Here is an 18,380-nt window from a genome sequence, read left to right on the forward strand (position 1 = left end):
AACCGGCTCCTGTTTTCATACATTTCCCAGCATGCAGTTCAGGCCAACGTACGTCACGTGACATTACGTCTGTCAACATGAGTGGGCACTGCTGGGCAGGGAAGCAGCTGAATATACGCGAGCCGTGACCTGCAATTTTTCCTTTTCATTTCTTGACATATACTGACGAGAACATTCTACAACCGCCAAAAATACGAGGAACCGGTGCACTCGCGGTTTTCAATGCCTGAGATAAAAACAAGTTTTGTAGCCTGGTGTTAGCTCATGGAACTGAGCGGTTAGCTTGGAGGCTAGCTAGGTAGCATCTCAGCCGCTGGATCTCCTTACTATGGACGCTTGTCTGTCGGCGAAATTCCACTTCTGGTATACCTACACATTTAAATAAGTTATGACGCGGTTTATTTCTGTTTTAATAGCTACATGATTCAGGTTTAGCTTCTTGCGTGTCTGATAGTAGTGCTAGCTCGCAGCCAGGAACTGTTCACTGCTTCACGGAGCAACTAAAGTAGCTATTGATTTTTAATGTTGCAGTGCGTAGACGAGTCACTTAAAGCTAACGGTCATTGCAACTTCTTGCAACCTCTTAGAGCGACGGCATTACTTATCCTATGGAAAAACAATTATGACTGCATGGATGTCTGAAGCAGGAGAATGAGTGGGCGCTTGGAAGTGAGAGGATGCCACCAGCTTTCACCGAAGACTGTCCAGCTTAACATATCGATTAGCTGACTAATAACTGCTGGAGAGGTCTGGGAAGCACACAGTCCGTGTGTGAGAAGCTCCTGCTCTTCATCAAGTAGTCTGGTGCAGCTCTTATGTCCAATGGCTGCTGTTAGCGGTGTCAACATGCTGTCCCAGCTCGGAGCCGTAGCATTGGCAGGTCCAGGAGTAGCAGCGCTGCCCGCCGTGTCCTTTTCCAACACATCGGTGCCCACCAGTCCGACGCCAGGTCCTGATAACCGGGGGTGTGAGAATGGCGCCTTAATGGACTCGTTAGGGATTTTCCTGCAAGGACTTCTGGCGGTGATGGCTTTCAGCACGCTGATGTGTGAGTATGCCTCCTGGTCTGCTGTGTGTCAGATATCTGACACCAGCGGCTGATGTGACCGGCAATTATCCAATAGCATCACTCAGTTAATCAAATGCGATATTGATTTCAGCTGGGAGGCTCATGCCCCAGTCTATAACAACAAAAGGCAAACATCACTCAGATATACAGACTTTCTGTTTTTAAAAACTTAAATTATTACTTCAATGTAACACTACACCTGGTGACTTCTTCTCTTGTTGAAGTTATTTGCTGTGGTTGTAATAAAAGCTGCTTACACTATATTCTTCGTGATACATGTTTGACCTTCCTGCTATGTAATATTGATAATGTCCACTCAGTCATGATAATGCCTAACTGGAAATAAGCTTATATGGTTTACACCATAGGGGTTTTGTTTTGCAGGTGACAGTCAGTTTGTAAAAAGTAATGAAGTTAAGGGAACAATGGCAGGGAAAAAGAATTTGCTTGATGATGTGAGTTGGAGGTTCTCTGAAACTGTGATTGCCCGAAGGTGACAAATCACTTGTGAAATACTGATTTACAGACAATATACTGTCCCTCTGTTAATTTAGAAAAACTTTTGCAAAGTAAGGTACCTGTAGTGGATGCTACTTAATTTATCTTTACTGAGGACTTACTTTTTGTAAGAATTGGTATGTGTGCATTTCAAAAACATTGCACAAATTGATTTTTCACAACTGTTGTCCACTAAGGTCATTATTGTTTAATTTCTCCAGCTGTTTCCACTGCACAGGTTTGTTTCCAGCTCTTTCTGAAGTGGCTTTAACATTAGATCTGGGCAGCCAAAATCATATTTAGATAGAGAGGGAAACATTTGCACAGCAAGAAAAATCACACTTCGGCTTTAGCCATGGTTCCGTTCAGTCAGTGTCTGGCACAGCACAGACAGCTGTGTGACCTAATGAGAGCAGCCTCAGTTTCTTGTGTCCCAGTAGCCTTGCAGCAATGAGGAATGTTCAGCATTTTAGACCTTTTTTTTTCCAGAGGCAGCTCTGTGAGCAGAAGGAGCAGGCTGAGGCCTCTGCCTGCGTTCACATCACACCCAGCTGCACAAAGGGTGTGTTTGGACTGAAGTCACACTTGTGTTCAGAGCAGAAACTGAGGTCACAGCTTGCAGTATAGGCTGCCTGCATGAAAGCACAAAAAGTCTTGAAGAAATAGTCAGGTACCACCACAGGATTCAGTGCAAGTTTTGAGAGGTTGGATTGTTTGATGGGTTCACTGTAACTTAAGGGAGCTTGTGTAGAAAGTAATTATCCAGCTGAGATATCACAGCTTTGATCAATGCATTAACAGTCTGTGTTAGAAAATGTACTCAGTGATGTCATAAAGTGGTGAAGCCCCCCTCTCATCATGCAGCTCTGTCTCATTTGGAGATAAAAGAAGATGGTAGTGGGGGTGTCATGGAAAACAAGCCACTATTGTGTTGGACACTGCTTTCAATGATCAGCCTTTTTACATAAAACCCTTCTTATTCCTTCACACACTGGGATTTTATAGAGTTATTTGCAAACTTGTATGCCTCATTCATACATGCATGCACACACACATTAATTTAGTATTTGCAGAGTTTTTTCTTTGTGACACAACTAAGTCCTATTTTTTTTTAGTTTAATCGTAATTTTATCAATGCTATGTTTCTTAACTTAGCCAGGTTTTGATAATGAAACATGGAAGTATTTAGAGTCTGATTCACTTTGATGAGACTTTGATCTCCCTTTGGCCATCTCTTATGACATGTTTCCCTGTTTCCTTTAACATACAAGTGAGCTGAAAATGAGAATATCAGTTTAATTATTTCACGGCTGCTGCATGTCATATTACAGGGTTTGTATGGATGCTTGAAATCCTTGAAAATGCTTGAATTTGACCACTGAAAAAGTGTGCGAACCCTGATATTAGGTCATGGTCTGGGGTAGTACTTCTGCTTCCTCTTTGACCAACAACATATTGCTCTTGCTCCTGCTCTTGCCCATATATAGATCTGTATCGTTCAGTTTGTCTCCCTTTAACTCAAACCGTTGCTAATCATTTCTCTGTCAGCACGATGAGAAGCTGTTTGATATCTTTGCTGTGAGCCTACTCGTTTTGGTTGCACTAAAGAGGATGTCAGCCCTCATCTCCAAATCATAAATATGTCAGTGAAAGGAAATAATTTCAGTTGAACTAAACAGATCTTCTATAAAACCAACAAAATGTTCATTGTACCCTTGGCAGCTCACAGGAGGGTTGTAATTTGGTTAAATAAAATGAAATAGATTCTGTTTGATTTGTCCTGTGTGCCTCTGTGTTTGTATGAGTGATCTGTATTAAAATCTTTTTGTTACACTCTTTCCTCCATAGTGAAACGCTTCAGGGAGCCAAAACATGAGAGAAGACCCTGGAGGATCTGGTAAGGCAGCTGAGCCAGCTTATATTAATTTCTGTGCAAAGGCATCAAATGAATCCTGCTGGAGTGCTTTAGAAGCATATCAACTGTCCCATCTCTCTGCAGGTTCCTGGACACCTCAAAACAGGCCATTGGGATGCTGTTCATCCACTTTGCCAATGTCTACTTGTCAGACCTCACAGAGGAGGATCCTTGCTCACTGTGAGTTGGTCTTGTTATTGAGTGTTCTCCTCAGAGCTCCTTGGGCTCCACATGTTACAGATATTTTTCCAAGAAATTGTGTTAAAATGAAGTATTTAATTCTTACCAAAGAGTCACAATGATGTCCAATAGGAAAGCTCTCACTGCAGATTCAAATTACATTCACTTTCCCGTCTGTACCAGATACCTCATTAACTTCCTGTTGGATGCTTCTCTGGGAATGTTGCTGATCTATGCCGGGGTGAGAGCTGTCAGTGCTATTGTAGAGTGGAGGCAGTGGGACTCTCTGCGTTTTGGAGAATATGGTAAGGACCATGTGTGTGAGTGATAAAGTGGGAGCTCCAGCACATTCCTCAAGTGCCTGTAATGCCCAATGGATGGCAGTAGCTGCCCTTAATACTGCAGTGCTGCAGTATCATTTCTTATAGTGCTAGTGCCTTCTTTTGTCCCTGAAACTGTTTGTGTAGCAGTGAAATCTAATAAGGATCCTTGCAACATAAGCTGAACACATACCTACGCAGATTTTTGACAGTAACCTGTCTCTTTTTTCCTCTGTGTGTGTGTGTGTGTGTGTGTGTGTGTAGGAGAGCCAGTGCAGTGCACAGCATGGTTGGGCCAGTGTATCCTCTACATCCTCATCATGATGTTTGAGAAAGTCCTCATCATGCTGGTCCTCCTCATCCCCCAGTGGAAGAAGGTTAGGAAAAAAAACAGCTGAACGGATGTTAAAATATTCAGTAGCAATTCACTGTAGTCCCCAGGAATATTGAATTATCCTTTTGAAAGACAAATTATCAATATATACAAATGTTTCAGCACTCTCCAGAACAATTATTGATTATTGACTGAAGAGAAAAGAAAAGAAAAGCACCAAAATTAAACTAAAACTTAAAGTTTGATTTCTAAAACATCTGATGAATTTTGCACATTTTGTGGCACATTTAAATCTGCAGTTATGTTTTGATTTCACACGGTAAGCTGGGGTATGAGTGTGTATGTAAACATACTTCTTCGTCTAAGAAAAGTACCTCTAAATTGTATGCAATGCTACATAAAAGACACATAAAAAGCTGTTCCCTGACCGGGAATTGAACCCGGCGGTGAGAGCGTCGAATCCTAACCACTTAACCACCAGGGATGCTGAGTCAAGTCAAGCTAACCATGAGACAGGATGATTTAGCACAAACTTCTTGACCAAAACAACTAACCATACCTTGATTTGTCACATAAATCTTGACTGTTGTGTCTAGGTGGAATACATTTAAGTCCAGTGTACTGAGACATAACATAACATCAAACTCAGTATGGTTTTTACATTGATCAACCAGTATCAGTCAACCGCTGACGGTTTAAATAAGGAATACATTTAAATGAAATCAATATCCAAATCAACAGAAGCAAAGTTTTTATATTCACGCATGTTGGAAAACACATTAGCTGATATCTAAAGATACCCATATGCCTGCGCTGGCAAACAGCCGAACGATATATCGGTCAGTTGATTTCTTTAGCATGTATGGTTTACTGGCTTGCAGTTTTCCTGTGCCTTTGTTTGCACATTAGCTCCTCATGTCTATCAGTTTTGTGCTGTGAAACAGGAATGTGTATTGCTTTCACTACTGCATATTTTTATGCGCATTCTTGAAGTGACATAATAAGGTGTTCCCTGACCGGGAATCGAACCCGGGCCGCGGCGGTGAGAGCGCCGAATCCTAACCACTAGACCAACAGGGACTTCTGGTGGGGGTCTTGTCTGTTGAATGTCATTTGACAGCTGTTGAAGCATCATTAGGTCTCTAGTCGGGGTTTAGAAGCACCAAAAGATACAGTAGCAACTAGAAGGGCTCCAGCCCGCACCCAAAAAAAATGTATGACCATGTATACAGACCAAGCCCCACAAAACAGTTCTTCATTAACTTAACAAATTTTAGATTTTCCCCCATTGGTATATATATATATATTTGTGTTTTGGTCAAACAGTGCCCCTGCAGCACACATCAGTAACAGTGCAGTTGGAGAGTGGCACTGCAAAAAGGGACACAGATGAAGTTCTGTGAGAAGTTGATGATGGAAAAGCAGCTAAAATCTTGAAGACATCACAGTAACCGTTGAAAACACTTTTTTGTGTTGAAGTGGTTGTTATAAGGAGGACGTCACTCTCGCCAGACTGCTTCTCCTAATTAAATCAATTTTTTTTCTTTTTTCAAGGTAATGAGAAACACGGTAAAAACAAAACGTGGTCTTTGGCAGGTTACGTGTTTGCTAAATTACAGGAAGTGTTTGGAAAGATTCAGAAACAATGGTGAATCTATCAGTACATCTTTTTGGCAATTTGAGCTGCATTGTTGTTTTGGACAGGGTCCTGCTGAAACACAAACAGGACAGTGCTAGCAAGCTGGCTAGCAAGGTTTATGTTTTATTTATATTTTTAACCTCATTTGTTGACTCCATCCTTCTAGTTAATCTCCGGCGGAGAGCATGCCAAATCCTAGCCGCTAGACCACCAGTTGTTCTTAAAACAACTCGATCAAGTGACGGGGAATGCAGTGTGAGCACACTTTATTTTCAACTTAATTTGTTGACTCCATCCTTCTGATTAGCGCTTGCTAAATCCCAGGACCCACTGATTATTTTTTGACAGTTTAAACCAGCCCCTCGCAGAACTTTTGTGTTGTCCTGCAGGATCCCAGTTCCAATGTACCTATATAAGGACTATCTTTCAAAGTTAATGAAAGTGAATTATAATTAATGTGCATTGTTAATTAGATTGGTGCATGTAATGGGTTCTTCCTTAACACATGATCCACCCAGTTTCATGAAAATCAGGCCAGTAGTTTTTCTGTAATCCTGTTGACAAACAGACAAGCAAACCACACTAAAAAAACCCTCCTTGTTGAAGGTAATAGTTATAAATGTGATGGCACAGTAGTTATTTTAAACTTGATAAGTCCTGTTTAGCACTTGCAACGCTCATGCAGAAATGTATGCCATTTTGGTAGCCTGCTAGGCTTGCAGATTTTCTTCTGTAAAGGTCATTAGCACTGTTAAGCATTTTAAGGTGCTATCATACAGCTTTTCTAGATGCATTACATACTTTCTTTTCTTTAGTAGACAGAATATAAACTCATGAGACACAAAGTACATTTTGTAACAGGGGTGGTTTAACCGTCACAATCCCTTCAGCAAATTTGTTGAGCAAATTATCACATATACTAAACGTTCCCTTAGGTTATTTTCGGTTCAAGCACCAGGTAAACTCATGCAGATGCAAGGTTGTGGTGTTTGCTCCAGTGATCTATCTTACTTTATTATTTCCCAACTGAACATTGAACACTTATGCCTTGTCCACACCTACACAGGTATTTTTAAAGCTGTAGCTTTTTCTGTGTACTTACACCTTTCCTCCAAACGTAAATGGCGAGAAAACAAAACAAAAAAAAGGTTTTGAAAGCCCTTATCTCCTTTGTGAACCTTCAGAAATGAGATGACATTTTGGAGGGACGTGGTCAAAATGCTGCCGGCCTCATCTTGCCATAGGGACTATTTAAACTCTTCCAATACATTGAGGAACAGAGGCAGCAGCGTCTTTAGACTTAGGAGTCTTATGAATAGCTCCAGGCTTTATAGGTGGAGAGCAATTCACCTTTCAGGTCAAGCAGAGGCAGGCAGGAGAAGTCACTCCTACATTGGTCTGGAAAGTGTGGGGCTATTCGTGAAATATTTGCTGCTATTGGCTTAGACGCCCAGGCCTAACACTGCCACTGGACAAAGGTGCTGAAAGAACTACAGAGCAATCGATGCACCCTTGAACCCCATGGATATATTTAGGTATAATAATACATCAATATTGCAGTCAGGTAGCCTCAAGGTAGACTCATATTGAGACAGAGAATATGGGAAAAAACATATTTTTAAAAAGTATTTGACAAGACATTAGTCTGAGGCTAGGTGTGCTGTCTCCGTTGCCATATATATGCTTATATCTGTGCTTGTGTGTGTGTGTGTGTGTGTGTGTGTGTGTCGCAGCTGGCTCTCCTCAACCCCATAGAGAATCCGGAGCTGGAGCTGGCCATCGTCATGCTCATCGTTCCGTTCTTCATCAATGTAAGTCTGCTGTTACGATGTGTTTTTCTTTGCACACCGATTGATTTTACAGCTCCTGCTGCACCAACAATTCATGTTTCCAGTGAGATTTTAAATCAATACTGCTTGTTCACACCATAACCATTGTCTTGTGTATGTTTGAATGTAAAATCTTTATAGTTTTAGTGTATAATATAAAAATCACATTAAATGTCGTTCACCACAGTATGCCCTGTGTTCCCTTCAGGCCCTCATGTTCTGGGTGGTAGATAATTTCCTAATGAAGAAGCACAGGACAAAAGCAAAGCTGGAGGAGAGAGAGGAAGACTCACGGGGTAACAGCAAAGTGCGCTACAGACGAGCTTTGTCCCATGATGACTCAGAGTCAGAGGTAAGTCTCAGTGTAGTAATACAGCTGTAGGGCACACCATGGATAAGACTTAAACCGTGGTTTCAGAACCAGCTTCTGTTGGAGCAGCAGTACCAACTGATTCTGATATTTTTATTGGGCTCAGACAATACACTTTTCTGTCAATTCAATACTATGACAATACTTGGGTGACTATTCCATATGTATGGGGATTTTAACTCTTTTGCACTTCAATATTACGATTACTTCTGTACCCTCCTAGACAACCAGCTTCAGCAAGGCTTTTTCTTGTGTCAGTCTGAGCTTATTTATGTCTGTAGGAATTTAATAACAAAAATCAAAGTCTTAAGTCTTCAATGGGGAAAATGATACAATTAAAAATATACTAAAAATGGTTAAACAATACAGATGCAAACAGAACCATTAATCTCCTACTTGTTATCTCCTCTTTTATTACAAGCGATGTTGATTTATAACTCAAACATGCTTCACTTCCCTTTTAACTGCTGTTGAACGGGCTGTTAAACATGTGATACCGTTCTTCCTGTGGTCAGATAATTAAGCAGAGATGAGAAGTATAGGTCAAACAGAAGTCAAGAGGAAGAAATCTGGTATGCAGGTTTTGACTGCTGATCTGTGTTTTCTGATGATGGCACAACACAGTGGGCAAGGGGTGCAATGATTAATGCATTTGACAATAAATCAGAAGATCCTAACTTTGACTCCGGGCTGACTCATGACCAACTTTACACATTATGTTGATTCATTGCGCCTTTCAATTGACCTGCATCACTGTGTTGGGCTGAAGTGGGTATAGCAGCAGACACAAGCTAGACACTCAGTAAAACGAATTATTGCCTTAATCAGACTATAACTGGACAACTGAAGTGCATGTTAACGTGTTAGTCCGACTAATTTCAGAGTTCTCCAACTCCAATTAAGACACCCAGATAATGCGAAATTCGATTTTTGCCGGCATGTATGACAAGACAACACATGTATGCATGCTGCAACCCCCTCCACCCCCGTGCTGGCGTATGACAAAAACAAAACAAAAACATCCAAGAAAGCCAGTCGCAGTAGCAGGTTGCAGTAGCAGGTCAGTTGCGACGGCACAAAGTGTCGAACCCGAAGACAGGCCACTGTTGTAGCCCTTCAACAGCATCTGGTGCTCGTGTCTATAATAAAATCACTGTCTATCTTGTTGTTTGAAAATGCCGGTTTCCCGCCTTTCTCCACTTGTTTATTTTGACGTAATAGGTCAACTGGAAAGGGGGCCGTATTAACCCGCTGAAACGACGCATATCGCCACCTAGTGTTGAGGAGGAGGACACGTTCCCATCAACTATTCGATTTTTTTCAGTTGCATGTAAACTGGGACCAGGACAGAAGTCAGATTAGACGCCAAAATTGAATTTTAAGCATAGCTCGATTAAACTGTGCATGTAAACGCACTGACTGTGTACACAATAATTTTACTAGAATGTGTTGGTCAGTGAGGGGTCAAATGAATGCCACAATCAAGGCCAGATAACATTATGTCCCTGCAGTCTGTCCTATGGTGGACTTGAAATCTCCTATTTCGGGCACATTCAGCTTTTAAGTCAACATCATTCAATCCTATTTGTGTTTGAGTTTATGGAAATGGTACATGGAACAAAAGCATTGTGCTGACTCTAAGTCATTTATGCCTACTTTTTTTTACTAATTATTTCATAAAAAACACATGAATTCAATATCAGACTGGAGTCTGAATTTTGTTTTGTTAACAGACAACACAAATCTAATTGCTGTTTAGATTATTGACCAACACAGTGTTCTTGCTGTTATAATTAGTTTCTTCTTGGTGGACAATATGTTAATATGTTTTTAGATCACAAAAGGAAATGTAAAGCTGCTATTCAAAACATTTTAACATCTCAGTGGGCAAAGCCAGCAGCATCATGGTCTGTTTCACTACCTGCTCGTGTTGTGCAGATGGCCACAGTGCTGTCAGCAGAGAGTGGGGGGGATGGGCACAGCTGCACTGAAACATGTATTGCTCTCAGCAGCGGTAGGCACATGGCGGGCCAGTGGCGCAATGGATAACGCGTCTGACTACGGATCAGAAGATTCTAGGTTCGACTCCTGGCTGGCTCGTGTAACTTTTTCCCCCTCCTGGTTTTCATGAGGCTGTAATGCAGCATTCACTCTGAAGAAGCTTTCTAAAGTCTGGAAATAACCTTTGATGATGTCGCCAGGGTTATTTTGATTTGGGCTTGAGACAACATTTAAAAAAGCTTCACCCTCAGGGCCCACTAAGGATATTTTCAGCCATTTCAGAAATTTTTCACTTTATTTTTGGCAATAATTTTGGCTGTGATACTGCAAATGACATGATTTTTGGAAGAAGGATTTCTTTCTTGATATATTTTGAAATTCTAATTTAATTTTTTCTAATGGCTCTATAATACACTGTGTACAAACTTACTACCCTTTCGAGCCCTTTCGGGCTGAAAATGTCCACCTCCAAAGAAATGCTATAAAAACTTTACAGATTAATATTTTTTTCTACTTTTTTCTGCATAAACCTCTCAAACAACTTCTGCCCTGCTCAAAACTACCAAACATTAAAAGATTTTGAGAATTTTAACCCTTTAAATGCCAGTTTGATTTCACAATGTCACTGTTTTTCAAAGAAAAAACACAAAAATAAAAATAATAAAAAATAAAAGAAATAGATAATTTTTGGCTGGGGCATTGGTTTTTATCACAGCCTTGGATAGGTCAAAGATTAAGAACAAAATTGATTTTGATGCATTTTTAGTTTTTGTGTAGTGTCAGATTTCAATTGTAAAAACCCCTTTTTGGCCACTTGATAGCAGACATGTCCACTTCTAAATAACGCTTTAAAAATATTACTGAAATATATGTTTTTCCAACTTTTTGGGGTTAAATCTTTTGATCAACTTCAGTCCTGATAAAAACTATCAAATATTCAATTATTTTCAGGATTTTAACCCTTTAAATGTCAGCTTGATTCCATGATGTCACTGTTTTTCAAATAAAAAAGATTAAAGATTAGCAACAAAATTGATTTTGATGCATTTATAGTTTTTTGTGTAGTGTCAGATTTAAAATGTACTACCCTTTTATGGCAGACATCTCCACTTCCAAAAACACTATAAAACTATTAACTGATATTTTTTTTTTCAACTTTTTTGGGTTAAATCTTTTGATCAACTTCCGTCCTAATCAAAACGATCAAATATTAAATAAACATCAGGAATTTAACCCTTTAAATGCCAGTTTGACTACATTATGCTAATATTTCTTTTGAAAACAAGATTTGCTGTGTTTTGTTAGATGTGTGTGTGTTTGCTGTTTCATGTGTCTAGACCTTACTGTAAACTTGTAATGTCTAATAAAGTTACTCCTGTCATACAGAGCCATATGTTAACTCTTTCAAGTCAATAAAAACATGGTCCCTCTTCTCTTACTAGACTTCAAAGAGGTCACAGTGGAGAAAACAAAAACGACGGTTTGTAAGTTTCTGCACCTGGCTGGAGTCCTGTCACAAACTGTCTGTAGCTTTTTTTGAAGTGCCCATGTTTTTATTGACTTGGAAGAGTGCATATATGGCTGTATATGACAGTAGTAACTTTTCAACAGTGAGGTCTAGACACACGAAACAGCAAACACACACACATCTCACAAAACACAGCAAATCTGTTTTCATAAGAAACATTAGCATAATGTAGTCAAACTGGCATTTTAAGGATTAAAATCCTGATGATTATGCAATATTTGATGGTTTTGATGAGGACTGAAGTTGATCAAAAGATTTAACCCAAAAAAGTTGAAAAAAATAGATATCAGTAATAGTTTTATAGTGTTTTTGGAAGTGGACATGTCTGCCATAAAAGGGTAGTACATTTTTAAATCTGACACTACACAAAAAAACTATAAATGCATCAAAATCAATTTTGTTGCTAATCTTTGACATATCCAAGACTGTGATAAAAAATAAATGCCCCAATAAATGCCCCAGCCAAAAATTATCTATTAAATGGAAAATAACTCAATTTTTGTTTGTTTTTCTTTGAAAAACAGTGACATCATGGAATCAAACTGGCATTTAAAGGGTTAAAATCCTGAAAATAATTGAATATTTGATAGTTTTTTATCAGGACTGAAGTTGATTGAAAGATTTAATCCAAAAAAGTTGGAAAAAATTATATATCAGTAATATTTTTAAAGCGTTATTTAGAAGTGGACATGCCTGCCATCAAGTGGCCAAAAAGGTTTTTTTTCATTTTAAATCTGACACTACACAAAAACTAAAAATGCATCAAAATCAATTTTGTTCTTAATCTTTGACCTACCCAAGGCTGTGATAAAAAACAATGGCCCAGCCAAAAATTATTTGGAAAATATTATTATGGAAAATAACTAAATTTTTTCGTGTTTTTTCTTTGAAAAACAGTGACATTGTGCAATCAAACTGGCATTTAAAGGGTTAAAATTCTCAAAATATTTTAATGTTTGGTAGTTTTGAGCAGGGAAGAAGTTGTTTGAGAGGTTTATACAGAAAAAAGTAGAAAAAAATATTAATCTGTAAAGTTTTTATAGCATTTTTTTGGAGGTGGACATTTTCAGCCCAAAGGGCCTGAAAGGGTATTACATTTTAAATCTGACACTACACAAAAACTAAAAATGCATCAAAATCAATTTTGTTCTTAATCTTTGACATATCCAAGGCTGTGATAAAAACCAATGCCCCAGCCAAAAAAATGTATTATATGAAAAATAACTACATTTTTGTGTTTTTTTTCTCATATAAAACATCAGTGACATCATGCAATCAAATTGGCATTTAAAGGGTTAAAATCCTCCAAATCTTTGAATGTTTGGTAGTTTTGAGCAGGGTAGAACATTACATTTACATTTTAAATCTGACACTACACAAAAACTAGAAATGCATCAAAATCAATTTTGTTCTTAATCTTTGACATATCCAAAACTTTGATTAAAAACCAGAGGTTTATGCAGAAAAAAATATTAATCTGTAAAGTTTTTATAGCATTTTTTTGGAGGTGGACATTTTCAGCCCAAAGGGCTCGAAAGGGTAGTAAATTAAAGTGGGCCCTGAGGGTTAATATTTTTACCAACCAACCACAAGATAATGCATTATCTGTTCATTTGTGAAGTGCAGAATGCATCTAAAGTGTCTAATTTGTCTGTCTCTCTCTCCTGTTTTATAGATCCTTTTCTCAGCAGACGATGAAATGGATGAGTCGGACGAAGATGATGTTCGTCGACTCACCGGCCTGAAGACAGTGAAGAAGAAGAAGCTTCGCATGGGGATCCCTGTTTGACCCATGTGCCTGGCTAAACTGCTAGGATCAGATTTCCTCTGGTTGCTGTTCACCTTGCAGGCCCACATATACATTCCCCATACCTCCACAGGTTCTGTGTCAGCCTTGGAGTTGGCACAATCTTTTCAAACATAGGATGACAGAAGAAAATACTGTAATTGATTTCCCGTTAATGTTGACTCCTGGAGGACTTCTGTATTTCGCACTGGGAGATATTTTTGCAGCCAAACAGGTACTTCGGATCACTGTTCATTTTGATATGGTACAAGTAGTGTTTATAGACACAGTTTGGGGAAAAAATTGTACCATAAACAAACCCAATATGGTTTTATCCTTTATGTACGTATAATAGAAAACATTAACACTGGTTTAATACTGTTTGGACTTAAGTGGCACTGTGTATGGGCGCAGTGGTCCAGGATAAGGTTGGACAAATCTAAATGGCCACAACGGAACCAAACATGATGCAAACAAACTGTTCAATGACTTTGTTACATTTGATAGCCTAACATGTCCTCTAAGTGATTGTATTCCTGATGTTGATTCTATGTAAACTTTGTCTTTGTTTTCTCATATAGATGTACCACCATGGCCTGTGATGCGTGTGTGTACTTGTGTGTGAGAGGGTGTGTACAGTTGGACCAACCTCAAAATCTAGAGAAGCATAACATCAGTGTTTGAATCACTGTATTGATGCAACTCTTGAAACTTTCCAGCACAGATACACACTTAACTACTGCATATCTTGTATGTAATTTTATCCATTTCAAAGGGAGCACATTAATGCTTGCAGCAACCTTCCAATTTTATCTCCCGACAGACTTCTTTCAACTGTTAAACCTGTAGGACTGCAAGCACCACACTGCAACAACCCTCTAATATCAGCTCCGCATGTGTCGTCTGTGTGTTGACACAAAGACTGCAGTCTCATTTTGTTTGTGACTGTTTTACTAATGTGCTCTGTGTGTTATTTGTCTTTGAATGTTGTTTGTCCCATTTAAGTTGTGGGCTTTTTTCTTTTTTGTATAGTTTTGAGTGTTATTTTTCGGGCCAAAAAGGTGACTATGCTTGTTCCAAAAGTGTTCTTTATTCCTTATATCCAACAGGGAGAGTAGATATGGGAACTATTCTTGCACAATTTCCCATTTATCACAGCTTTCACCTTTTCCTTTTGTGTTTGTGTGATTCAATTTTGTTACAATAATGTGCCTGAGTGAAATTACCAGCAGGTGTTTTTGTGTTTTTGTTGGTTTGATTTACTTTTGTTTTGTTTTGTTTTTCTCTGACGGTTTTAACCAGAGCTCCAGATGTTCAGGCATGAAGCAGCATTCAGCAGGCTCTGATGTTAAGAATGTGACATGCATAGACCTCTAAACTGTTAAGTAAGTGTGGACCAGACAGTCGGGAGAAAGGGTGTGTGTGTTGTGTGCATGCCAGTGTATATATACAGTATACCTGTATGTACTGACGTGTGTGGATGCATGTGTTCAAGTGTGACTGCTGGTCCTCTTTAAAGTAAATAGAGAGTGACATATACTGTGACTGTGACGAGTACGGTGCTGGAGGTGGTGATGATGATGATTTCATTTTGATGTTTTTGGCATGTTGGCAAGGAATAAATGACTGTGCATTATAAAGGAGGAAAGTACAGCATATTGCAGCAGTTATAGTAACTCTCAGCTCAGCCAGGACAAAGAGGGCTTTTAGTATTTTGAAAAGTGAAAACACTAGATGATTATAAAGACAAGTGATGGAGGTAAATTATCATTCTAAATGCTTTTCCAATAAAGGATGTGATAAACTATTCAGCGCTGAGAGTCCTGATTTCAAAAAGTGAGTTCCCTGACCGGGAATCGAACCCGGGCCGCGGCGGTGAGAGCGCCGAATCCTAACCACTAGACCACCAGGGAAGATGAGGGGACGCGGTTTCGCATTAGTATACAAAAAATGTATACTGCATAATTGTCAGGAAGGATCGTGAAAGTAAAATGGATTATGTGCATTGCTTGTTCTTAACCACACGAGGCCATGCTTTTGACGTGAGCAAATATTTGGAGAGGTACAGCGCCTGGCCTTCAGTCTGTCCAAAAATAAATCGAGCTATTACTTATAGCTTCTTACAAATACTTAAGGGAAGACACACATTTAGCACCAAGCGTCACCCTTCAACAGCTCTTAAGAAAATACATGACATCCTGCCTCATCAGCTTTAGTCAACACACAAACGCCAATTTTCCATTTATTACTCTGACTGTGCGCTGACACAAGCATATCATTTGTTGTGTTTGTTGTTTTTTTCCTCAATCCCTTGTAACAATAAGTGTCACGATTTTAAAAGCCACTGGTCTAACTCCAAGTACAGGTTGTAGTGAGCCGACAGTGGACTGGGTTGAGAGAGATATCTTACCGGTAAGAGTAGGTAGGAATAGGCTGCACACATCACAAAAGGGATGCTAATTACCATAAGCCTTGCCCTTGTAAGGGCCTAATAAGCACCTGCACACACGTACTTTATTGTGAAACATACAGCAGATGGCTAATATAATAACTTTGACTAGACTCAGTGGGAAAACTCACATACACGCAAAGAGACAGAGTGTGTGTCGTTGGTTTTTCATTCCTCTTAAGTTTGTAAATCTTTATGTCACCACAGATGAAATAATCTCAAAGACTATCCTTGTACTGTGATGCTGCTTTAGTGAGACTGCAGGCTTTCACATTATATTTGCATCTCCCATGTTGTTGTTTTAAAACAGTGAGTCAGTTTGTGCATCATCACGCAGTTAACGCCTCAATTTCAGATGATGATGCCAGCTTTTCTGACTGCTTAGTATTGCCATAACTTTCTACTTGTTTCATTTTCAAATATATATCAAAATATATCACAAGAAAAAACTCCCCTCTGCATTCAGAAAATCTGTCATATTCACTATAAAGCAAACCCAGTAAACTTTATAGTACTTTTTTTTTAAAACAACAACATATCAACAATAATACAATCAAAATAATGTAGTAATTTAGTACAAACATGTCAAAATGGCACATGATATCTACTTGATCTTCCCAACTTGTTTTTCTTGTTCCGAGAGTTGTTTTTCATTCATTTTAACAGGCATTTTGGAGATTCCAGCATTTGCTGAATCATATTAAGAAAATGTCCTCGAGTATATGCAGATTTTTATCACCAAACCAAATAGTACCATAATTTTAATGATAATTTTAACAACACTAAATATTTTTTATTTAAAATAAAGACCTGCAAACACTAAAAGAATGAACCTGATATGAACATAAACTATTATTAAATATTTATTTGTACTTGTTAAGCAGTTGATATTTTCCTTAGCTCCCTTGGTCCAGCCCTCATTTAGTTGCTATAGGTGTTAACTGTCTGGAATTGTTTTTTTCTTTTAAAGGCCCAAAAAGCCATTCCCTTAGGCTTGAATCAAGTTGTGGACACTCTTGATACCCCTTTCAGTACAAAGTTCCACAACAACATTTTAAAATGAGAGTATCTCTGCCAGGGTGGGAAGGGGTGTAGGAGACAGACCGCCACTTGTGTTGTGTCCAGAATGATCAGCTGTTAGCCTGTAAGCTTATCGTAGAAGATGGGAGACTCATTCCAGCTGCATTCTAGCTCCATCCCTCACGTCGCACCTAATAATAAACACTGACAACAGGCAGAGTGGGACAGGGGGTAACTGACTCACTGGGTCTGGACCAGGACTATATATAATGTCAGACTGGCTGGGAGACAAAGACACACACAAGAAAAACAACCACAGAATCTATCACTCTGGAAAGAGGTGTCTGTGGGATCGGTACACCACCTACCTTTAATCACCATGTCACAGGTAAGTTAGGTCAAATAGGTTGTTTTGGTTATTTACAGGATTTAAACACTGTTAATGCTTTATGTGTGATGAAAGGAGTGTTAACGCCATTTACTCTAACACTCATTCACTTAACACTTGTAATCATGGCATCTTTTCTAAAATCACGCCAGCCAGGCGAGGTGAAGAAGAAGAAGCGCCCCCCGATGAAGGAGGAAGACCTGAAAGGAGCTCGCAGTAAACTGGGACTGAAGGGCGAGGTCAAGAGTAAGACCTATGAGGTCATGGTGGAGTGTGGTAAGTATAGCCTTTTGTTAGTGTTGTTTCCTCAGACACTGAAAAACAACACTAGTGGTATCGTCAGTTGAGGTGATGCTCACATTTTGCCTTTCAGTCTTTACAAAAGTAAACTTTGTTTTATTGTTGCTTGGCCTGTAGATCTCAAATGTAATGTTTTTCCACAGTTAATTTAACTTACTATCCGACTAACAACTTAAATATAGAGAGGCTCTAACTAACATTGAGTAATGTGATCTGAACGTGGTGGATACAATTCAGAGTGCTATGTACTTTGGCCTCTTCTATGGTTTAACAAAACGTTACTTATTTATCAGTAAATTAATAAATACATAGATTAATGTCGAAATAAACACATATTTAATATATATTTGAGTTGATAAATTAAATTATATCATTTAAAGACAAATACTAAAATGCAAAATGAAATTGATAGATACATATTGGAAATGTATAACTATAATAAATAGATACATTTATCGTTGATGTATTAATGCGTCAAAGTTAATTGATTTCTGCAACTGTTAGCTTTACATTTTCAGTGTTGTTTTGATGCGATTTTAAAAAGCAAGTTCCCTGACCGGGAATCGAACCCGGGCCGCGGCGGTGAGAGCGCCGAATCCTAACCACTAGACCACCAGGGACTGACAGAATCCAGGTCGAACAGATCTGTTTTTAAATATGACACACATAGACACACATACGTGTATGTTGTTACTTGCTAATATGTTACTTAATTTTTTACATCTGACTGCAATAATAGACTGCGACAGGAGGC

The 18,380-nt window shown here is 38.9% G+C and overlaps 1 protein-coding gene and 4 non-coding genes across 5 annotated transcripts; 2 read left to right on the forward strand and 3 right to left on the reverse strand.

Moving 5' to 3' along the window:
• The first annotated feature begins 74 nt into the window (after positions 1 to 74).
• Positions 75 to 15,276, forward strand: stimate (STIM activating enhance). Its single transcript, XM_059328952.1, has 8 exons — positions 75 to 1,048; positions 3,416 to 3,464; positions 3,567 to 3,662; positions 3,846 to 3,967; positions 4,247 to 4,359; positions 7,689 to 7,766; positions 7,993 to 8,136; positions 13,359 to 15,276. Exons 1-8 carry the CDS (start codon positions 823 to 825, stop codon positions 13,470 to 13,472), a joined length of 942 nt encoding a protein of 313 aa, XP_059184935.1. The 5' UTR covers positions 75 to 822; the 3' UTR covers positions 13,473 to 15,276.
• trnae-cuc (transfer RNA glutamic acid (anticodon CUC)) lies at positions 5,325 to 5,396 on the reverse strand. Its single transcript has one exon. It is a non-coding gene; the product is annotated as a tRNA-Glu (tRNA).
• On the forward strand, positions 10,182 to 10,254 carry trnar-acg (transfer RNA arginine (anticodon ACG)). Its single transcript has one exon. It is a non-coding gene; the product is annotated as a tRNA-Arg (tRNA).
• A 34-nt stretch (positions 15,277 to 15,310) lies between the features above and the next one.
• trnae-cuc (transfer RNA glutamic acid (anticodon CUC)) lies at positions 15,311 to 15,382 on the reverse strand. Its single transcript has one exon. It is a non-coding gene; the product is annotated as a tRNA-Glu (tRNA).
• Positions 15,383 to 18,174: 2,792 nt separating this feature from the next.
• Positions 18,175 to 18,246, reverse strand: trnae-cuc (transfer RNA glutamic acid (anticodon CUC)). Its single transcript has one exon. It is a non-coding gene; the product is annotated as a tRNA-Glu (tRNA).
• Between the last annotated feature and the right edge of the window lie 134 nt (positions 18,247 to 18,380).

The sequence above is a fragment of the Centropristis striata genome, chromosome 3, assembly GCF_030273125.1.
Source record: "Centropristis striata isolate RG_2023a ecotype Rhode Island chromosome 3, C.striata_1.0, whole genome shotgun sequence".
NCBI classification, from domain to species: domain Eukaryota; kingdom Metazoa; phylum Chordata; class Actinopteri; order Perciformes; family Serranidae; genus Centropristis; species Centropristis striata.